We start from the raw sequence: 26172 nt of genomic DNA, 5'->3' as shown, positions 1-26172 counted from the left end.
CTTCTTGCTTAGAGTAAAATCAGGAGGATCTCATTGAGAAGGTAAAAAGATAGCATCCTTTTCATTTAGTCTTAAAGAATCACCAAAAATCTAGTTTTTGAACATGAGATTATATCTAGCATTAAAAAGGGGGATAAAGGGGCTGGGGTTGTGGCTCAGTGGTAGAGAGCTAGCCTAGCATGGTCGGGGCCCAGGTTCGATCCTCAGCACCACATAAAAATAAAGGTATTGTGTTGTGTCTATCTACACATAAAAAATAAAAAGGTATTTAAAAAAAAAAGGGGGGGATAAAGATACCTAAGATCAATAACAGGGTCATGATACAAGTCTTTGAATTTGAATTTTAATATTTGGATTAGAGATTTAGTTGCTTCATGTCTAAACAGCATTTGAAAAATTATTTTTCATACAGGAACAAATACTAACTCTCATACAGGCACAAGTATAGAAAAGGTGGTAAGCTAACAAAATCTAGGGCCCAGTCAACTAAAGAAAAAAAATCAGCCCTTAGAAATGATGATTCATGCAATTTGTTTTACTTTGTACAAAGTACTCGGTTTATACTTAGTAAAACATTGCAGAAATAGTCGAGCATGGTATAAACCTAAGTGTATACCTGCCTAAGAGTTTAGAGTCACAGGCTAAGCTAAAGACAACATGGAGCAGCCATATATATTCAATCATCTACTGAACATCCACATCTTAAGGCTTTAAACACAGGTGCCCACAAACTATGTCAGATGCCCAATTCAGCCCACTTTCATTTGGGTGGGTGGGTACTGGGGATTAAATCCAAGGGGCACTTTACCACTATATCCCCAGTCCTTTGTGATTAAGACAGGGTCTTACTAAGTTGCTAAGACTAGCCTACAACCTGTGATCCTCCTGCCTCAGCCTCCCAAATTGCTTGGATTACGAGCATGCACCACCGCCAAGCCTGGCTCTCCTACTTCTATTTTTACAAATGGAATTTTTATTGAAACACAGACAAACTAATTCATTTATGTATCACCATAGTCGCTTTCATACTACATGACATGAGTTGGGTATTTACGAGAAATCACATGGCCTAAAAATGTCTAAAACATTTTCTTTTGGTCCCTTTACAGAGAAAAGCTCACTGACTCCTACTTTAAAGAACAAAATGCCCTTTCTCTCAGTCACTGAGGGCTAAGAGGTATCTAAAATTAAATAATAGGGGAGAAAGAAATCAAGGCACCATAACCAATTTACTATTTTTCTAAAAATTTACAAACTGAGGGCTCCCAGGTTAATAAGGTAGTACTGCACAAACTCATATGATAATTCTGAATTCTCCAAAATGTCCATTAGCATTATGAAAAAGGGTTTCAACATACAGAAAGACAAGGAGACAATAGCAGCATAACTCTGGAAACCAGAAAACAGACAACAGATAATCAACTTCACTTGAGAACTAAAATGTAAACAGTGGGAAAAGCTAAGAACAACCCAAATACAGAGTTTTCAAAAAAACAAGAACTGGTAGCATCAACTATACTCCTATAACTAGGGCTTAAGGCTGAAGATGACTAAAACAAGAGAGGACTGGGTAAAAACTAATAAGCAGTTAAATCCCTAGATTTTCTACTCCACCCTTGTAGAAATATGGAAGTTTCATCTCTGAAAGATGGAACTTCTGAACTGGTACTGGGAGACAGACACAATTTAGAGTACCTAAGATACATGACTGCTTGGAAGCCAAGCCTATACCCAGACACTACAGACGGAGAAATCACTACTGACGGGGGGTGGGGGTGGGGTGATTCTGGAAATTGGGGGCTTCTCAAAACAAATACCCATTCTAATGATGCTACTTTAAAATTCCAAATCAATAAGCTCTCCTACCCAACCTTCAAATTTTCTAATCATCTTTTCAATGTCTTTCCCACTGCCCCTACCCCTAATCCCTCAACTTAATGCCAATCTTAATGAGCAGATAACCAAATACTAGCTCATATTTGAGGAAATCTCTTACATCTCTTACATTATTGAGACTAAAACAAATGGGTGAAAGAAAATTAAAGAGCAAATAGATTATACAGAGGGAAGAAACATCCAGAGAAAAGATACTACCATCAATGAAATGGAATAGGATGGTTAAAAAAAAAAAAAACCAGGAACAAAAAGCAAATGAACTTTTAGAAACTAAATACAATAGAGATTTAAAATCTAAAACTGGAAAAACAAGGTTTCTTTAGTTCTGTCCAGAAAGAACAAAGAAACTAAGATGAAAAATAAAATGAGGTGATTAGAAGACCTATCAAACATATGACATCTACCAGGATGTGCAGAAGGAGAAAACAGAAACAAGCCCCCCAAAAGGTCAAGAATATTCCTTAGAACTAAAAGCTACTGAATAAAAAGGGTCAAGAATATTCCTTAGAACTAAAAGCTACTGAACTGCTGGATTGAAAGGGTCCACCACTGACTGTCTAACACAAAGAGATAGAATAAGCAAAACAATGGGAAATTTTTCAAAACTCCAAAGCCATAATAGCTTCCAGAAATATTATTTCAAAAATATCACATGCAAATAATCAAGAATTAACTTTTAACTTCAACACAACAACACTGCAAGCAAGGTAACAATAACAATGGAGTAGCACCTTCAAAATTCTGATGAAAAATAATTTCTACCTTAAAATTCTAACTATCAAGCATAAAGTAGAAGTCATTTTCAATCATATCATGTATCAAATAATCTACTTCCCTTGTACTCTTCCAAGAAAGTACTAAAGAACCATAAGAAAAGAAAAAGTGTAGAATATAGCAAACTCAAAGAGAAAGAAATGGAAACACCAGGAAGATAGTATGACAACCTTACAACCAGGGTTAAGAAATCCAGATGAGAGCAGTGTCTTTGAGACACAATCACTTTCAGAGACAATATCATTAAAAAGCCTGCTGCCTCTATTTTTTTTGTATGCTAAAGACAGTACGTAGACATGGGAATACTTGCTCAAATTCTCCAGTGTACTTGCATGTTGTTGGCCCTGAAGTAAAATTATCTGCCCTTCTACCACTATGCACTAATGCCTAAAAACAGCAACAAATAACCCCATCATTTTCCTCAACCCCAAGTGTTCTTTTTAACCTATATGAACTGGCAAGCTACTATAAAATCAAAGGCAACAGATGTTGGGCAGCTCATCCTTTTCCATTCTCCCTGATTATATTTCTGCAAGACATCCATCCACTCACACTAGAAAACTACCACACAACTTAAAACTGTTTCCCAAGATACGTACTTCAAAGTGCATAGCACCTTGCCCTATAGCTTTTCCCAAAATGGAAACCAGAAAAGCTTCAGAAAAGCTTAAGCCAGACTATGACCCAAATAGTCTCTTGTTTTTACTGTCCTATCTTGGAGCCTTTAACTAACAGTAGTTAATACTGTTTTACTTAACTAAGTTTGGCTTGCTATTCAGCTCTTCAAAATTAAATATTGATTAATAATTTATCAGTAGTAAAACTCTAAAAAGAAAAGCAAAGAAATAAATTAGACAAAAGCCAGATAGTGTTTACATACCTAAAGAGGAAAGGTGGGAAATGCAAGTTAGAAAGGGCAAAAGGAGCTTCTAATAGTAATGTTCTAAAATTAACTTGTGCTTATGTCTTTTTGTTTAAATTCTATATATACATTTTATATACATCTTGTACCTATAGTGTATCTTCCTTTTATATACATCTTATAAACACTGTAATATGCCCATTATAATAAAAGTAGGAAAATCTCTGGGAAATACACATATGGTAAAAACTCTGCAAGTACTTATGCCCTGTTATAGTTCTCAGCACTTTCCTAAGAATACACACTGACAAATGATTTACCATGAAAGTGATTATACATACTGTGTTTTTTCATTGATGTGCTATACCCAACTTTCATAATAGCAAGTATCAAGCATTAGTCATTACCATACATTTTCATAATATATATAATGTATACAGAAGTTAACTACGATACAATACAAAGTGATGCCAAATCTCTCAAAAAGTATCAACTATTTGCCACTTACTTGTCAATGTCTGCCATGTTGTAGGAACTTCAAATACCTATGGAGAGAAACATCAGTGTTAAAATATTTTTTCAGGAGAATATTGCTTAAAACAAACATGTTAGAGTAGGCTTTTAGAATCTGATATAAAAATTATTATATTAACATCATCAGTAAAGAATTCCTATTTGCTGTAAAAGGAATAGTGTTACCAAAGTCTTTTGTTCAAATTCTTTTAATCATAAATGTTAAATTTTTGCTGAACTTTTAGGCTATTCAGGACATCTTTGAACAAATCCACTTTACTTTTAACAGTATTATTTTTTTATCAAATTCAAGTTAAAAAAATATTTGCTACCTATTGTACTTATGCTCCTGGAGGTATTAAAAAAATAAAGGTTTAGTAATCTCTACATCACACATCAGCCCTTTAAAACGATTACACATTAATTGTAAAGATCTAGGTTCCACCCTATTATGTCAGACAAACCTTCTGTATCTCATCTCACATGACTGATGTACAATCATTCCCACCATCCCCTGCAACAACCTCCCCTGGTAATGCTGATACACTGTTAATTAACACTCTGATTACCAAATCTAAGTAAGTTTACTGGAAAGATTGATTAAATGACTTAAATTCCTAAGGCTTAGAGAATACTTCTGAGAGAGGGAAGAAAACCTTAAGGTAAATGTGTTATATACTTAAGTGAAAAATGGCTGAATGTTAAGTCATCCAGATCACTGAAAAAAAAAAAAACCTAAAACAAGTTTAGACAGAATTCCACATTAAAAAGTCAAGTTTTCATCTTTCAGCCTTAGGATTAATTCCACAAAATCTTATAAGATGAACTACTCTCATAACAGCATGCTTAAATATTACTTAAGAGTATTTAAGGTTCTGATTTTAAGTAAGTGGTAATATTTGAGGAGTATTACTGATCTAGTATCTGTCCTTTAATTATAAAGAAAATATTTCTTCCTAATATATATTTAATATACCTTCCTTTTGTTTAAAAATGTTTCCTTAAATATTTCCTAGTAGTACTGACAAAATTCTCCAGTGATACTGGGCAATTAGCATATATCTACAAAATGTTTAGCAAACTACTGATGAAACCGAATTCAAAAATTAAGAAAAATATTGAATCTTCAAAGAAATGTATTTGGGATTCTAAGTGTCTACCAAATCATTGAGAATTTTCTTTCAACACAGGGAAAAATTTAATAAATATTCTTTCTTAAATCTGAGTTATGTCCTCATAAACTAGTACTTTTCTGGACAGTTATTCCTGGTTAAAGGAATATCAAAAGCAAAGTTTAAATATATCCATCTCCAGCCTTATTTACTTATAAAAATGTTCCATAAAGAACTACTGAGCGGGCTGGGGATGTGGCTCAAGTGGTAGCACGCTCGCCTGGCATGTGTGCGGCCCGGGATCGATCCTCAGCACCACATACAAACAAAGATGCTATGCCCACCGAAAACTAAAAAAAATATTAAAATTTTCTCTCTTTAAAAAAAAAGAACTACTGAGCATCTAAGGCCTTGTTTTTCATATTCACCTTCAAGATCCCTCCAAAGCCCCAGTGAACAAATCCTATACATCTTGAACAACTGGTTAAATAATTCTTCATTGTACAAACTCCTATATAGTTCTATTTCTTTCTATCCCAAGATGTCTCAAGTATATAATTACACATTAGTGTAAGCTAAGGTCTCTCCCAACTTTTCAGATGGGACTCATTACATAAATTTATATGCTTTTACCAATCACTATTCTTCAGAGTAATATACACAACTTATATGTTATAAATTTATTAGCATGAAATGCACATAAGGAAATGCTTTATAGTGAAAATGGAAGCAATTCTCAAAAGCTGATATGGAAATGTAAGGTATAAGATATATGGCAAAATCCCATTAGGACATGAATAAAATATAAGTATGCTCATTCATGTACATACTTTTATAATATAAACAAAACCTTTACATAAATTTTATTGGTTCTGAGGAATTGAATCCAGATCACATGCTAAACACATAACTATGATTGAACCACACCACCAGCCCCTTAAATAAAACCTTTTTTCTATATCAGAAACCTGAAAGTAGTTACTATAAAACATGAGAAATGAGAATTTTAAATTTTTTTTTCTTTTTAGTTATATATGACAATAAAGTATAATTTGACTATAAAAACATAGAATACATTTTGTTCTAATTAGGATCCCAGTCTTGTCATAGTACATGATATAGAGATTTACCATGGTGAGAACTTATTTTTCCATTTTGCATTACTTGGTTTTCCAGTATAAAGAAGTTTATTTAAATCAGTAATATTTTTCAATTTCCTGGGTTGGAAACATTAACATATTGTCTAATAAACCTAGCAATTGGAATATGGAAAAATATATGGGGAAAAAACTCAGAATTTCAGATTTAAATTTTTAGGCCATTTTAACATGTTCACAGAACTATCTTCAATGTCCAGTTTTCAGCACTATCTCTAGATTCTGAACTTTTGAAATAGAACTTTTTAATGAAGATCCAAACTGCCCATTCAGGAAAATTAGATTTTTTGCTTGTGTACATTCATAAAACTGGGCCTAATTTCAGTTAAATCATTATGGTTTACACTACCTTTGAAGCAATCAACAGGGAAACAACTTCTGGCTTCATTTCATCATATATAAAAAGTTAAAAAAAATTCCCTCATTGGATTGAATTTATTTCAAGGAGTATACTCCACTCATATGTACAGCTTTATATTTTTATCAGCATTTAAAAATGTTTTCATCCTATTACAAAAAAAAAAAAATTCAAGGAACAAATCCATGTTAAAACTTTAACCAGAGTTTGATACCTGGTAAGAACTCTAAAGAACACATGCTATTTTCATCCAATCCATTTTTAATTATACCATTGAACAGTTCTCCAAAATAATAAGCAGGGATGATAGTTTAAAAAAATAGATTATTTTAGTCTTGACAAATATACCATGGTAACTTTAAGATACTAATATTAGGAGAAAATGGGAAAGGGGCATACAGAAACTCTCTGACCTATGTTTACAAATTTCTTGTATACCTAAAATTAAAAGTTAAAAGAAGAAAAAAAACCAATAGGTCCAATGGAGTGCCCCCCCCCTCCAAAATCTTCATTTTTAACCCCTACCCCTTGCAGCTTCTGAGGCAGGTGGCTCAGATAATCAGATTACACTGAAAAATACAGGTTTATATTAATACCTACATTGCTTTTTTTTAATCTGGTTAACATTATATCAAACAATGTTGGACATAAAACTGCACTCCAAAATCTGTGAAAAACTTTTCATTCCTGATAATGACAAGCTATATTATGCAGATTAATACTGCCAATAAAAAATAATTAAAAGCAAAGAACAAATTTATTAAAATCTTAATAGCACTGAAACATTAATAATATAATACAGAATTACTACTGGTCAAAAAATGAAGGCAAAATAGGAAAATACTTTTGCCCTGAGGTCAACTGCCATTATCAGCAAATGTGAACTCTGGTTTTAATTTGAAATCAAAATTTTGAGTCTATCCTATGAGGAATCTTTATAATAACTTTCTGAAAATAAGTAGCAACCCCAAAGTGCTATGTCTTCAGAGATTATAAGCCAACTCTCTTAAACAAATGGCCCAAATTCATTTCATCTGTGTTGCTGCTCCAAACTCCAAGATAGCGTCGTCAAGTATCCTGGCAGTATACTCACAGGCACTTGCTTATCAAATGTAAGTGAAAAGCACCTGCATTCTAGATCTCTTAATAATTCATACAAGTAATTTCCAAAGGCAACCAGAACAACCTAAAGGAATACAACAGAAACCAGCCCTACAAAGACTTAAGTATTATTGTCAGTTAGACTATAAACAAACTGTAGACAAAGGCCAAAAAACAACCAGTCTTACTAAGTCTAAAAATATAGTATCGGGAACTGTAGGTATAGTTCCGGAACCAAGTGCTTGCCTGGCATGTGCAAGACTATGGGTTCATTGGAAAGGAAGAAAGAGGAAAGGAAGAAAAAACAGTATCTGCAAGAAATAGACATGTATTAAGTTAAGAGCAGATTTGGAAAAGAATTTAATATATCAAATTAAAAGGGTCGCCTTTAGTAGATTAAACAAAATTGAGAATTAAGCGAGCTAAAGAAAGCAAAGAACTATTCTAAAACAGAGCAAGAGACTAAAGAATGGAAGTACTGAAATGAAAAGACATTTTAGGATACAACAAAGTCTAAAAAAGATTTCATGCCTGTAATAACAGAGGCTTGAAAGGCTGAGGCAGGAAGATCACCAAGTTTATCAGCAGCTTAGCAAGGCCCTAAGCAACTTGGTGAGATCCTGTCCCAAATAATACAAAGGGCTGAGGATGTGGCTCTGTGGTTAATTAAGTACCTGAGTTCAATCTCTCATAGGGAAGAAAAACACAAAAAACTTCAAGTTCTAGGAGGAAAAGATAGGATACGATATAATACATGAACAAATTAATAGCTAAGCACTTTCCAGAACTGATGAAACAGACACCAATTCACAGATTCAGGGAGTTTTATCAATTCTACTCAAGATAAATAAAAAAGAAAACCATACTTAGATAAATAAGTAAAAAAGCAAGATCCCAAAGACAAAGAAGTCACCTAAGAAAGTACACAAAAGATTAATTTCAAAGGCATAGCTGACAGCTGGCTTCTCTTCAATATCAGATACCAAAAGATAATAGAATTCACAACTTTCTGAAAATAACTGATGATCTTAGAATACTATATGCAAACAAAGTAATCTATAAGAATGAAAACAAAGCAAATACTTCACTTAACAATACCTCCCTCCAAGCACTATCACTGAAATATTCTGTAGTATAATCTTCATATAGAAGGCAAGTGATTCCAGATGGATACTTGAAAATACATTAAGGAAAAAAGATTATCTGTGTATATCTACATGAAGATTGTGTCTGTTTTAGAGATGAGGACCCATTAGGTTCCCAGGCTCAAAACTCTTGGGCTCAAGCAATCTTCCTGCCTCAGCCTCCCTAGCACTATGACTATAGGCACACACCACCATGTCCAGCTAAATAAGGATTTTGAAAGAAATAAAATTACCATTGTGAGTGTTAAAACATTAAAATTATCACACTATTTGAAGTCAGTGATGTGAATAAGCACTCCAATGTTTGGTAAGTATGCAAATAGTAATTTCCAGAATGACTACCAAAAGATTAAAAAACAGCATATATAACTTCCAAAATAAAGTAATGAAAACACACACTTTTAAAATAAACCTGAAAAGTTGGGCACAGTACTGCACATCAGTAATCCCAGCAACTCCACAGGCTGAGGCAGGAGGATTCCAAATTCTAGGCCAGCCTAATCAAGGTAGGAAGACCCTGTCTCAAAATAAAAAAATAAAAAGGGCTGGGGTAGAAGTTGGTGGTAAAACATCCCTGGGTTCAATTTTTCAGTACCAAAAAATAAAGAAAAGTAAAATACTCCTGTAAACTTCAGAGTAATTACATTAAATGTAAAAGTAAATGTTCCTATCAAAGATTCTAAGGCCATGCCTGGGGTTACACCTTGATCCCAGTGACTTAGGACACTGAGGTGGGAGAATCACCCAGATCGACTCCATTCTTGGTGACTTAGCAAGACCCTCTCACAATTTTTTTTAAAAAGGAGGCTGGGGATGTAGCTTGGTAGTAGAGCACCACTGGGTTCAATCCCCAGTACACAAAAGAAAAAAAATTTCCTAAGACTGCCTTCAAGAAAATTCAGTGTCATTCTATGGATAAGAAATTCATCATCTAGTTTCAAAACTCAGTATGAACCTAATATATTAACATCAGAAAAAAACAAACTTCAAGAGTATTACTAAATATAAAAAGGCCACTTTTTCCAAAATGGTTCAATTTATAATCCAATATATAATGTACAGAAGATCTTAATGGAAAGGCATGGTGATTCCAAACAGTATTCCTGAAAATAAATCTTAATCTTGAAAATTCTAATATGAAGAAAATCTTTCATTAGAAGGCAGGCCATTGACTAAATCAGGCCACAAAACCTGATCATTTTGTGGTCTTTTTAATAATCAGATGTCTAGACACCTACTATCAACTTCTTACCATTCTGGTAATCCTTATTCTGAGTAAATTGCCCATACTATCAATGAATACGAAGAAAGCCAACATTTATGAAAACACATTTGGCCACTCTGTAAGGAATTATAGGATTTCCTCCTACTTTGGAAATAAAATATTAAGTGCCTTGCTTAGCAACACAATCCTGAAGTAGTTAGGTTTTAAAACCTGACTTTGAAAACAAAAGCCCATTCCACTATTCTAAAAACCTGGGTACTTTCCAATCAGCCTGTTACATAGATTATTCACTAAACTAAATCATTATTCCTTTACAAAAAATGACTACTTCATGATGAAACAGCCAATCACTAAAAAACAAAAATGGTTTAAAGCCAAAGAAGGAAACAATAATACCCCAGGATATAGTTTTCCCTTTACCTCAGACCTCATTCCAAATGAACTTTAAGCAAAAATTTTTAGATAGCACTGCATTTGGCTACAACACAACCCCTCAACTTAAACAGCTTATTTTTTTACACTCAGTTTTTTCATTTCAGTGCTATCAATAGTCAACCGAGAACTTTGTATTAGACTCCCAAGCAAAATGAATTCCTATGAGAACACTGTTCTCTTCTGTCCAAAAATATCTATAAAGTATCATCTAATCCAATAACAGGGACACTTATCCTAGGACCCAGGACACTTGGTCAAAACTCATCCTACTTACAAAATTTATCCTCATGGTACTTCCAAAGTTACGTGTACGTGCAGCATACATAACTTGCGTACATATGGCCCAACTACATGGAAGAACACCTCATAACTATACAATGCTGTAGCTTTTCCCTAGAGCACTGTAGAATCCAAAATATAGCAGAACAGTTTAAGGGACATTCTTCAAAAACCACTACAAAAATCACCTCATTTTAAGTCATCATTGCTCAGTTATGTAACCCTGGATAGTTTCTTTAACCATGACATACTGTTTCCTTGTTAAAATATTAATACTACCTACCTACCTTTAAGAGCATCAAATGTGAAATACTCATAAAAGAATTTTAAAACAAGGCTTGAATAATCACCCTGTAACTGCTGTTTTATTATTTTTCCATTGTACTTTTGTATTCTTACTTTATTTTAAAAAATGATTATCACAGGCCACGTTGGGGGAGAGGGTGGCTATCAACAGGCACAAACTTTGCAGCAAGCAAAGTATTCAAATAGGCAGCAATAAATGGCAGAATTGGTAACTCAAGGAAGGTACAGAAGCCACTTTCCATGACACCAGTAATGTGCTCTAATGCTGTTGATGCACTGAAAAACTTAACAAAGAGAGGTGTAAAGCAACTATTCCCACCTTCTAACCACCACTCTTATTCAGATGAAATGAGTTTAAATGGGACTTAAATATTTACTCAAAGTATTAGCCAATTTGTATACGGGGTAAAAGGGGGAGTTCATAATCCACGTGAATCAAACCGTGTAATATGATGTATTAAGAACTATGTAATGTTATGAACGACCAATAAAAAAAAAAAAAAAAAAAAGTATTAGCCAAGACTACAAATGATTTCAGGTTTGATTAAACCTTAAGACTCCAAATAAATTGATCATTATTATTTCTATACTGGAGAAAATGAGGGGCTCATTCTTTAATCTTTTAATTATATTGAGAATTTACAACCAAGCAAAATACTAAAGTAACAAAATTTTGTTTTGACATCCTCAGACCTTTATAAATCAAGCATTCTGCTTCTTTTAGCCCCTTCTATAGAAAGACCACTTGTTTTGAAATATTTTAAGAATTTACAATCAAATTAATCACCTGGGGCCAATATGGGCAAATTGAATAATAAAATAAGTTATGGCATTTAGATCACATTACTTCTGCTAAGAGTGTATCAAAAAAAAAAAAAAAACTTATGTAAGGACAGTCATGTGCCTCATTTAGTATTAACTTAGTAATTCGTTCAATTAATGGGTATAATATAAAAAGCAGATATTTCACAATAGATAAAATTTACAAAGATTTGCACACAAGTATGGTGAAGTTTCTCATTTCATTACTTTAACCAACCACTGGCTTGAAAAGAACATTTTAAAATCACAAAAGATTAAGTCTTCTAAGTACACCTGCTTATGTTAGCTCCAGTCTTAAAAGTACAACTGCACGGTTTGGATTTAGAACATGTATTTCCACTTTAGCAACTTCAAACAAGCTTGAGACACTAAAATCCCTAAAGACCACTGAAAACCTCATTTCCTCCAGTTTTAAATAAATTACATATATGTGTATGATTTTTCTCTTATCTAAAGGTAGAACTATTACTTCTAAGATAAGGAGCATTAATCTAAGCTGACAAGAAAACAGGACATGGGCTGGGGGTGTAGCTCAGGGGTGGAACTCTTGCCTACCATGCACAAAAACCTGGGTTCAATCCCCAGCATGCAAAAATAAAAAAAAAAAGAGGACACAGACACTACTTTCAAAAGATGTTTTGATGGTATTTTCAAAAATAGCAAATTTTCTTTTACACCTCTCCTGAAAATTTTCAACCGATTTAAATTCTGAGATTTTCAAAGTATAGTGTTTCTGGAACTCATCAGACCAGTAATAGTTTAAACCAGGGACTCCTTGAGGACAGCCTGTGCCTGCTTGAGTGATCCTTTGTACTAGCCCTCCCCCACAGGACCTCAGTGGCCACCTCCTTTAATTGCCAAGAGATTTTTACTGAAATGGGGCACATTGACAAGGTAGCAGGTACTCACTTGGGTTGGTCAGTTTATATTAACCCGCCACCCCATTCACCTTAAAAATAGCTAGTGAACTATCCTATTCTGGGAACCTCATTAAAGGAAATAATGTCGGAAAGCCTGTGAGAATCTAAACTATAACAAGCCAAACCCTTTATCGTCTTAGAAACGTTTGAAGGTTTAGACAGATGAGGATCAATCCTTCCCCTTCCCCACTACTCAAAAACAAAGGTGGGTGTAGACACCCACCTTCCCATCTTAAGTTCTAACTGTATCTGGGACACACAATACTATCTTTTGTTAATAACAGCTAAAATAAGCGCTTTACACGCATTAATTCTTTAAAATCCTGGCAGTGTATTAGCTAACATTCGAAATTTCCTCTGTACCAATAAAAAGATTTAAGACCAACGAGAAGCAGTTAAGAGTTGGAAACCCAGGGGACGGGGACTTATGAGCTCATCATTCCTTTTCATACCCCACCAACTCTACAACTTTCACTGAAAGTAAGAATAGCACCCCCCCACACACACTCGCACCCGCTGCAAGGGTCTCCAATCTTGGCCAGGAGGCGGCCACGCAGCCCCCTCACCACGTGTCGAAGGAAGCCGCCGGGGGTTTCCCCGCCCCGCGCGGCCACCGCCCCCAGTGGGCGGAGAGCCCCGCAGCCTCCCCGCCCCCCTGCCTCGGGCCTGGTCCCTCAGCGGCCCCTCCCTCCCTCCCGTCGGAATTCGCAGCCTTCCCGGTTCTTTCCATCCCCCAGCGGCCTCCCTCGGGGTATTACTTTGGGGGGGAAAGACAGAGGCGTCGAGGTGGCGGGCTCCACACTGGCCAGGCCCGCATTCCCAGCGCCTCCCGCTCCTCGCCGCGCGGCAGCCGACTCCTCTAAAATACCCGGGCGTCGCCGCGGCCTCGCTCCCGTCCGCGCGCAGAAGCCGGTGGGGCCCCGAGAAACCTTAGGCACGGTAGGGCGCGCCGACCCCCCGCGTCTCCTCAGCGGCCCCTGAAAAAAGCACCGGTCGGTCCTGGGCCCCTCTCAGGCTGCCGTGTCCAGACTCCGCAGACCACTCCGGCCTCACCGGACCACCCGGAGGCCCAGGGCAGCCAGCAGCCACTGCTCTCGCTCCACCGTCCCTCCCCTCCGTGAAGGCCGCCCGACCAACTCCACGTTCCCCGTTCCCTTTCAGGCACCCATCCGTTACCGGCAGCTAGTACGGGGAGCCAGGCGATCGGAGCTGCGCAGGCAGTGACTCAGGGAGGCAGCGGAGACGGGAGGAGCAGGAGGCGGCGCCGAGAGCAGATGGCGCTAAAAAAGACCCGAGAGCCCGCCGCTCGCGCTCATATACAATTAGCGTCAGCACGTAGGGCCCGCTCCGCCGCCCTCCCCCAGGCCTCGTCGTCTCCTGGCAACACGGGCGGGAGGCGGGCCCGGGCCTGGTTGCCTAGTAACAGAACTGTCCTTCTTCTGCGGAGGTCTCCAACCAGCGTGGTGGGCTCTTCCTCGGCGTCCAGCTTGGGCTCCTCGGGTTCCCGCCACGGTCTATCCGCCTCCCTCTATTGAGCACCCCGCCATCTCTTTTCTCTCCTGGCTTCGCTGAAAAAGAAACCGTAACCCCATTCGTAGTCGGGCAGGGCCCTGACCCTCCAGTCTTACCCCTGGCCCACCTTGGGGGGCGAGGGAGTGTAGGCAATGAGGATGGTGGCCAGCAGCCCAACGCTGCGCTCGCGCTGCCCTTGACGTTGATCCCTTCTTGGTTCCCATGCCTGTCCTGGCCTAATTCCTTCAACTCCCAGGCCTCTGGAAACCATTTTCCTTCCTCACCTAAGAACTACCGTTCTTTCCTCCTGACTACTTTGGCGGCATCTTCTGCCGGTTTTACTTGTCCTTAGAGTGTGTCCACGCCTTCTAGGGGTGCCCTTCGTCTATCTCTCTTACCTAATGAGCAGTCCCTTATTTCTGCTTATCATTTGATGGATGAAATTGGCATGTTTTCTGTGTTCTCAGCTTACTTTATAATGAGACCATTCAGTATGTCCGCTGTGTCATCTTTCTAAAAAAAGTAAACCCTATGTAAATCCTAACTTAGGAAACCTCTTGGCTAATTTTCAGTTGACATTGGATTGTCTAATAGTAACTTTCAGTGATTCTCAAAGTGTTGACTGAGTGTCCCCAGGTCCTTCAAAGAGGACGGTCAGAACTATTTCTATAATAATACTAGGACATTGGTAAACAGTATTCATAGGACATTGTTTACCATTTACACTCATACTCTCTCAAGCCTATGGCAGAGTTTTCCAGAGGCTCCCCGACATGTGACAAGGAAACATTGAAATAGAAGCAGACAGGAGAATCCAGTCATCTGTTGTAAAACCATATATGAAAGAGCTTTACAGAAATGTGAAACAACAATGCCACTCGTTTTGTTGTTGTATTTCATACAGAAGATTTTTCCTTGTTGCCATTGATTGCTTTATTATTGTTTTGAATTGAAAAACTTCAAATTTTCTAAATGTTAATTTCTAATATGATAAATATAATTACAATGCACATAACAGTTCTTTGGAATTCTCAATTTTTAAGAGTGTAAAGGGAAAAGTTTGAGAACCTCTTCTCTAAATGTTGCTTCAAACTGCCTAGAATCTTCTATATGAATCCTCACATTTAGTAATTATGTGTTCCATTAAAGTACCCAGCTTTTTCTGGGTACCCCCCAATCTTAATGAAATTGGTTCTTTTCCCTGATCTACAGATGCCTTGGTTTACTTGTTTCTTTTAGTTTTTCATGCATGATTCTCTTGTTTTTCTAGACTTCTTCCCTACTCAATATTGATATAAAGCCAACAAAGATTGTGATGGCATGGATAATGGCACTTCAGGAAGAACCCACTATACATGAACAAGGTAGACCCATGCTCAATAGTATATGGCACTGACTCATTTCAATAGGAGCCTCAAGAGTGTTACATTCTGTTGGGAGTGGTGGCACTTGCCTGTAATCCCAGTGGCTCAGGAGGCTGAGGCAGGAGGATGGAGAGTTCAAAGCCAGCCTCAGAAACAACGAATCACTAAGCAACCTAGTAAGATCCAGTCTCTAAATAAAATATAGAACAGGGCTGGGGATATAGCTCAGTGGCCTAGTGCCCCTGTGTTCAATCCTGGTACTCACCCCCCCACCCCTCAAAAAAAGTGTTATATTCTAATTAAAGCTATGCCCAATGCAAGATAATTAGCATATTAAAATGAACTAAACTTTCCATAACCTTTATAGTGATAGAATTTCTGAGATAAAATTGAGATGTTAGCCTGGAATGTTATCTCATTCCAGGAAGCCTCACCAATTTCATGGCTAATTAGCAACTTGTTAATAAAAAAGAAGGTTAGGGGCTTGGGGTGTAGCTCAGTATTAGAATGTGTACTTAGCATGTATAAAGTCCTGGGTTCAATGACCAGTACCAAAAGGTAAAAAATGAACATCTTTGAGATCATAATGAATTACAAAAACAAGTTATATGATGTAATTTGAAGATGATTAGAGTGCACATTATTGGGAGAATTGATAGTAAAATGTGGTGGATGTACATCATATAGTATTAAGTATCAGAAAACTGAATGTAAAATGGTTAATACTACACAGATGAATCTTTAAAATGAATTGCTCAAATTGAGGGAAAAAAGCTTACTGGTACAAAATGCTGGAAAAGACGTAATACAATGGGAACTCTAATTCATTACAGGGGGAAATGCAAAATAATCCAGTCACTTTAGAAGACAGTTTGGCAGTTTCTTATGAAGTTGAATATACATTCACCATGTGAACCAATAATTTTACTCCTAACCAAGTGAGTTGAAAAGATGTATACACACACACACACACACACACACACACACACACACATACACACATACAATACGAAACAATAATAACAGGACATGAATGTTGATAGCAGTTTTATTCCTAACTGCCAAAATAAAAAATGAAAATGTCTTTCTACAGGTAAATTGATAAGCAGTAGTATATCCATACCATGGGATACTAATCAACAATTAAAAGGAATGAGATACTAATTCACTCAACAACATGGATGAATCTCAATTAAGTTTTGCTAAGTGAAAGAAGCCAGTCTATATATTATGATTTTGTTTATATAATACATGGAAAAGGCAAACCTCTAGGGATAGAAAACTTTCTATTGGCAGAGGTTGGGGGAGAGGTGAAGAACTGATTCCAGAAGGGTTGCAGAAGGGACTTTTTAAAGTAATGAAATTGTTTCATATTCTGTAGGTAGTAGAGAACATAACTTTATATGTTTGTCAAAATCTATTAGCTGTTTTGGAATTTTAAAAAATCAACCAGATATTGGAGAATTATAGGATGGAAATAGACTGACAAATTAAGTATATTACAAATGTATATTTTATTGAAGGGGTAAGTGAAAAGGAAGTTGACTTTGGAAAATAAAGTTTGGATGTTCATTGGATAGAGGCAAAAAGAGCTATATGTAAACATCCTATTATAGTTGGTAAATATCTCATTAGGTAAGCATTAGAAAATATGAATTAACTTTATAGGTATACTAGGACATCTGTATTGGTTTGCTAGGGCTACTATAACAAAATACTAAACTGGGGACTTAAGCAACTGTAATTTATTTTTTGCATAGATCTAGAGGCGAGAAATCTGAAATCTAGTTGTGAACAACTATTTGGTCCCTTCAGGGGGCTATGAGGGAAGGATCTGTATCAGGTCTCCCTCCTTGGCTGGTAGATGGTCATCTTTTCCCTTTATATGTGTGTCTGTGTCAGAATTCCTCTTTTTGATAAGGATATCAGTAGGATTAGGGCCCATCTATAATTATCTCATTTTAACTAGGTTATCTCTATAATAAAGACTCTATCTCCAAATGAAGTCAAATTATGAGGTACTGGGGATTAGGATTTCAATACATGAGTTTTAGGGTGGCATAATTCAACCCATAGTATTAGGGTCAAGCAAATAAGTCAACAATTGTAGATATCGGGAGCCAGGCCCTTCACTATCCTAGAAAATGTCACAAATATACAGGGGTACCCTGTGGTACTAGATTGAGTCAGAGATATTAGTACAAATTTATGTTTATAGACAGATAGATGATTGTTGGAGTGATAGAGATATGTATCTATATATAACTTAATAAACCTATACCCATTTCCTAGTTCTGTCCACTAAGCCTAGAAGCAGTGGTACACTCATAACAAGAAGCATACTCAGCACATAAATCTTGTCTTCTAAATACCATTTGCCAGTTAAAGGGGGGAAAATACCAGGTGAGTCTGGAACATTTTAGAAACAAAAAATTAGGGCGAGAAGAAAGAGAGGAGAGAGAGATGGAAGCTTGTCAAAAGGACACAGGAGCCATCTGAAAGAGCTGGAGCAGTTTCATCAACAAAATAATAATAATGTTGGATTATAACCCAAAGAAGTAAACAAATATTCATGAGTTCATAATGATATAAAAATCATTGCATAAATATTCTCTTACTATCTCTTTATCATAGATGAGGAAATTGAAGTTCACACGGCCTGTTAGTGGCAGAGCCAGACTGAATTACAAGGATCTTAGCATCAGAACCTCTGCATGCAACAACATCCTTTCCATTTAAATGGATAAGATGTAGTCCTAGGATTCAAGGAATTCATTTCAAGAGAAATGAGCATGTGATGTAAACAAGCATTATAACTCAGTGTAATTGCTTAAAATAAGGGTCAGGCCATCAGAGAAGACTGTGCAGAAGTGACACTGAAAACAAATATTGAAAGAGAAATAAGAATATATTTTGCGACAATAGATCAGGCTTTCCTGGTCAGCACCCCTCCCACACACACACACACATACACAACAACAACTCCAGCCATAGGGAAGAAGATGGGATCTAGCTGTTCAAGGTCATGTGGAAAACACAGAACTGCACAAATAATGATGCCTGCCGTTACCTGGGCATGAATTTCACACAGACAAACTTTGGCCAAGTCATCATGAAAGGAGTTGGTATCAAGTGTCTATCAATCCATTTTGGGTCTATTCATCCTCATACTTTCAGGTGTCAAGACCTCACCTTTGTTAGAAGTATCACTATTTATTTAGCAGTTCTAAGGATTGAAACTAAGAGTAACCACTGAACTATCCCCAATCCTTTTTATCTTTTATTCTGAGAGTCTAAGTTGCCTAGGTTGGCCTTGAACTTATGATCCTCTTGCCTTAGCCTCCCAAATAGCTGGGATTACAGGTGTGAGCCACCATGCCAGTCTTCATTTTTCTTTCAATAACTAGGTTTTTCACTTCTTAGTAATGAAAATTTCACACAATTAAAGATGTATTCTTAAAAACTTAAGAGTTAACCTGGATGAGCCAGGTTAACTCTTAAGTTTTTAAATCTTATGAAATCATCTCTTTTAGAAATATTTGGGGGAGGTATGTTTTTAAAAAATCCATAAAACAGTAACTAAAACAGTAGAAGTTGAAGCCACAAACACCATAGTTTACTACGTGCTGGACACTGTTCTGTCACCTATATATTTTAGCTCTCACAATAACCCTGTGAAGTAGTTACTAGTAATATCTTTATTTATAGATAATTAACTGAGGAACAGAAAGGCTTAGTAACTTACACAAAGTTGTAATCGGTTTTAGTAACTTGTGGATTCAGTAAAATCCAGTAATTTCAGTCTTAACAGAAAGGAATGATACTACTTGTTTTTGTTTTGATTCATTTCTTAATTCAACAAATGGTCTAGTATGGCCTAGACAGGTGATCACAAACCCTAACATCTACAGGGCCAGACTGGAAACATACTGAGAATTCAATCAGGTGTGTACAATAGTGGGAATTGGTAAACATTGTGAACAACAGGATGTGAGGGATTGAACCTAGGGCTTTACCCATGTTAGGCAAGTGCTCTACTACATGGCACATCCCCAATCCCATAGGCCTCTTTTTAAGGGGGTAGCTACTCCTCAGATCCAATTGTAGTCACAGAGTCAATATTATCAGATTTTCCAAGTTTTAAAGAAAAGTTGGAAAAGCAGATTTTGATATGAATCTTCCAATTTGGAAGATAGAGTGCATAAAATGAGTTCAATTCTGGGCATGTTGCATTTGCAGTTAGAAGCCAAGTCTCTAGCAATTAGAAACCGAATATGTGATTCAGGTAAATAATTTGGGAGTAAAGGAGAGATCTAGAAATCTTCAGCACATAGTTGATGAAGCTGCCCATGGAAAAGGTTTCAATTAAGAGACAAATATGAGGACCAGGAGCCCAGCATTTATATCATTAACAACACAGGAAGAGCCAGGAGGGAAGACCTGGAGTAAGAGGATAGTAAAGGACAGCAGTGTTTGAGATGCAAATGAGGAAGGGGAATGGGTCTTCCTTAGTTGAGAAGAAATAGTAGGAGTTCAAAGAACAAATTTTTATGACTTTCTTGTATCTAAAATTCAGCTAACACATTTTACTGCTAATTACTTTGATGACTCGAAATTTAAAAGTATTTTAGTTCCATTTTTCCTACTTTAGTGACATCTTATTAGCATAACAATTATCATTCCATTTCTCTTAGGGCATTTTGAAATGTCCAAAATACCGAAATTTGTCAGAACCATCTATAACAAAAACTGATTTTTGTGAGAAAGTAATACCTATTTAGGTGTATAATTGCATAGAAAAAATTTTCACATCCACAGGTTAACACTTGACTCACACATCAAAATTTATTTGTAACTTAGATACAACTTTATAGTTAATTTAAGACACTTCTATCAGCAAGGAAGGTTAAAAAATAAAAACAAACAACATGTGAACAAAAAACTATCTTCTCGAGTTCCAAGGTAACCAGTACATAAAGTCCATTTTCCCTGAGTTTGGAACCAGTTGAGAGAGCAATCAGGAGGCAGACAAATAGAGATCCAATTATCATCTTTCTTACAGAAAAGGCAGGTTGGAGAACATGGCTTTATAGGTGCAGAGGGCTGGACTTGCTAAGACTTCTCTTACTAATACAAGCCCATCGCTATCCTGGTAAGGCAGAATGTAGAATGGTTCTGAAGAAAAAGGAACCCAAAAAGAGACTGGGCTTTGCCTGCCCAGTTCTTTTCCCCAAACTCCCCAATCACTTACTCCATCTGCCCTAGAGTTAAACAATTGAGAGGGGAAAATTAAAGCAGGTTTTACTGGTTGAGGAAGTCCTTAACACCAGGGACATGGAGGAGGTTTGGTAGCACTCCCTATGCCTCATCTCCTTTAAAGTACAGTTTCTTTTATCCCCAGGGTCACATTCCCATGGCTAGTACAGAACTAAACCTGTGCTCCAGACAAATCCTTGTGATTTTAGAACAGTGATTTTCATACTAATCTGGGAGGCTATGCCTCAGAGGTTTATGGTTAAATGAGATAAAATAATTAAAATTAATTCTTTGAGTAGAGGCAACAATGAAATAGCCGCCCCCCCCCCACTCAAAAAAAAAAAAAAGATTCAGGAGAAGGTAGAACATGGCTACAACAATGTTACCAACCCACTCTTCCTATCCTAGTAGTCTCACTGTCAAACCAGTTTAGCAAGTCTTGCCTGTATACCACCTAGAGGATCAAATGAGATATTTCAACAAATGAATTGTGATACAGTTATTATTTGGGATGAAACTACTATTTCAGTACTTTTAAATAGGAAAATCAGATTATTTTTCTGAATATTTACATTTTATAAGAAGATGCTTTGGAAGCCAGCTGGTAGAGATTGAAATCCCATAGTCCTCCACTTCCTACCTGACTAAACCTGAATGAATAATCTAATCTTTCTGAATCTCATTCTGAATAAGTAAAAATTATATGCTATTTACCTAATAACATTTTGGAAGACAACAAAATGCATACCACATACGACATTCAGTGTTGGCTACTTTCTTTTTTTTCCTAGGTCTAAGGACTGAACCTACCTGCTTTTACTGAACCATTAAGAAGTTAGATTTTTTGCCGGCTATGGTGGCACATGCCTGTAATACCAGCGGTTCAGGAGGCTGAGGCAGGAGGATCAAAAGTTCAAAGCCAGCTTCAGCAATTGTGAGGCACTAAGCAAGTCAGTGAGACCCTGTCTCTAATAAAATACAAAATAGGGCTGGGGATGTGGCTCAGTGGTCAAATACCCCTGAGTTCAATCCCCAGTACCCCCCCAAAAAAAAGAAATTAGATTTTTTTATTGGTTTGGTGTTTTTGTTAATGCTAAACTGATGACCTAACTAAACAAAAATCCCATGACTCAGCATTATTTAAGAAATTAGTAGCCATCTTTGATACCCTTTATGATATTGTGATTTATGCTAAGAAATATATAATTTTTGTTTTTCTTCCCCAGTTCCTAGCACACAGCTGCTAAGACCCCCTATAATTTTCTGAGCAATTGGGATGCTGGAAGAATCTTTTGTTCTGATATTTGGTCTTTGATCCTAGTACCTGACAGTTCCTAATCCCTTAGAATTTCCTGAGTGACAAGACTGTCTCTTGCTCTAATGATGTCACTCTGTGAGTTTCTCAATAGAAATTGGTCACTAAGAAAGTCCCAGCCATGATTAGAAACTTGGAACTTTAGGTCTACTGCCCCATACTCCAGGAAGGAAGAGGGGCTACAGTTGAGTTGGTGCCAATATGAGGAAGCCTCCAAAGATACCCCTGAACTATAGGATTGGAGAGATTCCAAACTGACATCACACTGGAGTGGCCCCCAAGATGGCTGCCTGGAGAAGGATGTTCTGCTCCCCTTCTGCCAGACCTTACTTCACATATGTCTTTGGCTATTCATCTGTATCCTCTTATTATATCCTTTAATAATCTAATAAACTTGTGAATGTAAGCAAATGCTTCCCTGAGTTCTGTGAGTCATCCTATAAAATTAGGACCCCAGGAGAAGGTCATGTGTATCCTGATTTGGAGTTTGATATTCAGTATCTAATGTCTGTGCATAAATACACATTCGTCATTCATGCATTCATTCACTTGACAAAATTTTGCTAAGCAATTGCTATGTTTAGATGCTGAATTTTGTAATGCTGGGGATACAATTGTATAATCTAATTGAGGATATATTGTTATATATGCCTTATATATAGTATAGTAAAAGGAAGAATGTACTATTTTTAAAAAGTACTATTCTATGAAAGTAAAATAACCTAGGATATCAATTTCCTTGTCTTTGAAGTGGAAATAATAATATTTATTCTATAGGACTGTTAAAATTACTAAATAAGAAGATATAGTTGAAATTGGAAGAATGATCCCCATACAATCACAGCCCAGTCAGCCTGGGAAAAATACCCTTTGACAGAGTTTATTATTTACCCACCAAAATTCAGTCTCCTCTTCCTCCTTCCTGGGTACATGATTGTCTTCTTAGACAACATTCCTTAGCCTTTCACATATTGAGATGTATGTGTTGCTAAGCTATTACAATTTGGATCTAAAATGTCCCTCAAAAGTTCATGTGTTGAAGGATTGATTTCAATGCAGCAGTACTCAGAGGTGGGTCCATGGGGAAGTGATTGGATCACAAGGGCTCTAACCTCACCAGTGGATTCATCCACTGATGAATTAATAGCTTAAGGGATTATTAGTAGGTTTAGAAATTTCAGGAGGTGGGGTTCTAGTCAAAGTACCTTTGAATGGCATAACTCAGGCTACCTGTCACGATGTTGTGCCTCACAACAACCCACAGCAATGGGACCAAGCAACTATGGACTAAAATCTCTGAAAGCATGAGTAGAAATAAATTGTTCCTCCTTTAAGTTGTTTTTTTCTCAAGTATTTTGTCACAGTAACAAAAAGCTGACACATAAGTCTTGCCAATAGAGTATGAGCAGAAATTATGTGTGCTGCTTCTAGGGTTCAATTTTAAAGCATTTCAAATGCCTGCTCCATGTTCCCACTGTTTTTCCAGCTATATCATACAGAGTGGTTTGGTGGCTAGCAGTCTTCAACAATGCAGAGGAAGACAAGCCCCATGAGGTGATAAACAACATAACGAAAAGGTTCCTAAATAGTCTCACAGAGCAAAGCTGCCTTTTAGACCTAGGCTACCTTCTTTATGATGGTTATATGGTGAGACACAAACTCTCTACTGTTTAGGACGCTGTAGTTGGGGTCTCTGTTGCAGCTGTCTGGCCCCATCCAAGCCGATACAGCCATGACCTAAGAATTCAGCTGGACCTTCACAAGTTTCCAGATGTGTCTTCATGCAACCAGGGGTATGGCCATAAGAAGTATGTGGCTCAGTGATGAGTCTGCATCTCAGCAAACCCAGGCAGGTGAAACTGGAGAATGGGAGGTAAAAAGATGAAGGAAAGGAATTTATACTGCTCTATAATTCATCATAAAGCTTTGATTCTAAAGTGAGTGAGGCAGCATTACAAATTAAGGGGCAGTTGGGGGGAAATGTTACTCTTCCTCTTTACAAATTTATTGGATGGTTTAGTCTTCAATAACTAGTATTCTTTTGGTCAGGCAGTATAACAATAATACAGATGGTCCCTGACTTATGATGGTTTATGATTTTTCAACTTTATGATGGTGTAAAAGCCTGAGTATTCCATGTAAACCATACTAGGAAATTTGAATTTTGATCTTTTCCTGGGATAGCAGTATGAAGTACTACACTCTGTCTGGATGCTGGGCAGCAGTAGGGAGTCTCAGTTCCCAGCTACCCATGTGATCACTAAGGTGAAACAACAGATATTCTACAGCATACTTTGTTGCTAAGCTATGGTGTTCAGTAGGTTAGATGTATTACATGAATTTTTGAGGTATGATGTTTTTGTCAATGTACAACCCCATTTACATATGGAAGACATATTTTGCCTGTGTGTGTATGTGTGTGTGTGTTCTGAGAGATACAAAGAAGCAAAGACAGAGAGAGAAGAGGAACTCCAGAACTAATTGATATGCTCCAAATAAGGGAGGAAAAATAAAGAGGAGGTTCTAGAACTCCTTCTGATAGGAAATCTCAAAAGTTACTGGATTTATCAGTCTGCACACATATCTGCCTGCCTTTCAGAAAGTGGATTGCTAGTTCTTTCTCCTGGGACATCCTACCACCTCATCCCATAGACTTCCACACTGTTCTATGGATCTTGCAGTGATGAAGGCCATGATAAGCAGCCCCAGAGCAATCCCCTTGAATAGCTTAAATGGGGGGAAAGGAATAATGTTACTGGACTGGGCCTGGTGAGTGGAAGGAATGGGTAGACCTAGAAGAAGGGAAGAAGGTGAGGAACTAGAAATAGCGCAGTCTAGAGCTGTCCTATCCAAAATAGTAGCCACTAACCACATGGACTATTGAAGTTTTGCAATGTGCTAGTCTGTATTAAGATATACTAGAAGTGTAAAATCCACTTAGATTTCAGAGAACACAAATAATTAAAGATATTTAATTAGTAATTTTTGATATAAATTATACATTGAAATGTTAATATTTTGGATATATGGGGCTAAAAATATATTGTTAAAGTTAATTTCATTGGTTCCTTTTCCCTTTTTTTAAAAAAACACAGCTGCTGAAAAATTTTAAATTACATTAAATTTTTAATGTACTTTACATTTCTATAGGACAGTCCTCAGTCCTGGACTAGACCAGGGGTCATCACAATGTAGACCACAGGCCAAACTCAGCCCAATGTCTATTTTATTTTATTGTTACTGTGGATTGAGCCCTAGGGTGCTCTACTACTGAATTACACCCAAAACTTTTTATTTTTACCTTTCTTTTTAATTTATTTTTGAGACAGGATCTCACTAAGTTGCTGAGGATGGCCTTGAATTTGGAATTCTCCTGTCTCAGCCTCCTGCATTACTGGGATTATGGGCATGTGCCACTGTGACCATTTTTTTTTTAATATTCATTTTTAGTTTTAGGTGGACACAATATCTTTATTTATTTTTTATTTTTATGTGGTGCTGAGAATCAAATCCAGTGTCTCACGCATGCTAGGCGAGCACACTACCACTTGAGTCACATCCCCAGCCCACTGTGCCCAGTTTTAATGCCTACTTTTGTAAATAAAGTTTTATTGAAAATAGCCACACACATTTGTTTGTATATCATTTGAGGTTATTTTCCCCGCTATTCAACAATGGCAGAGTTGAATTGCTGGAAAAGAGACCATATGGCTACAAAGCCTATTTAGCATATGGCACTTTATGGAAAAAGTATGCAATTTCTGGTTTAGACTATAAGAATGGTTTTATAAAACATAGTTTAAAAATACTTTCCCTCATA

At 36.9% G+C, this 26172-nt stretch overlaps 1 protein-coding gene and 1 long non-coding RNA gene across 4 annotated transcripts in view; one reads left to right on the top strand and one right to left on the bottom strand.

Annotated features, from left to right (window-relative positions):
- Nap1l1 (nucleosome assembly protein 1 like 1) overlaps nucleotides 1-14233 on the bottom strand; it is a 35930-nt gene extending 21697 nt beyond the window's left edge. For 2 of the 3 annotated variants that reach the window (XM_077798294.1, XM_077798295.1), the window contains exons 1-2: nucleotides 14082-14233; nucleotides 4041-4077 (exon numbers count right to left, since the gene is read on the bottom strand). In XM_077798294.1, coding sequence (XP_077654420.1) covers nucleotides 4041-4057 — 17 coding nt within the window. In that variant the 5' untranslated portion in view covers nucleotides 4058-4077; nucleotides 14082-14233. Of the gene's footprint in view, nucleotides 1-4040; nucleotides 4078-14081 lie in introns of those variants that run through there. The other variant, XM_077798296.1, reaches the window with a different exon arrangement.
- LOC113188594 (uncharacterized) lies at nucleotides 13599-21988 on the top strand. Its single transcript, XR_013343592.1, has 3 exons — nucleotides 13599-13844; nucleotides 15688-15781; nucleotides 21829-21988. It is a non-coding gene; the product is annotated as an uncharacterized LOC113188594 (long non-coding RNA).
- The last annotated feature ends 4184 nt before the right edge of the window (nucleotides 21989-26172 follow it).

The sequence above is a fragment of the Urocitellus parryii genome, chromosome 5 (assembly GCF_045843805.1).
Source record: "Urocitellus parryii isolate mUroPar1 chromosome 5, mUroPar1.hap1, whole genome shotgun sequence".
Classification (NCBI taxonomy): domain Eukaryota; kingdom Metazoa; phylum Chordata; class Mammalia; order Rodentia; family Sciuridae; genus Urocitellus; species Urocitellus parryii.
This window is presented reverse-complemented; position numbering and strand designations above follow the sequence as displayed.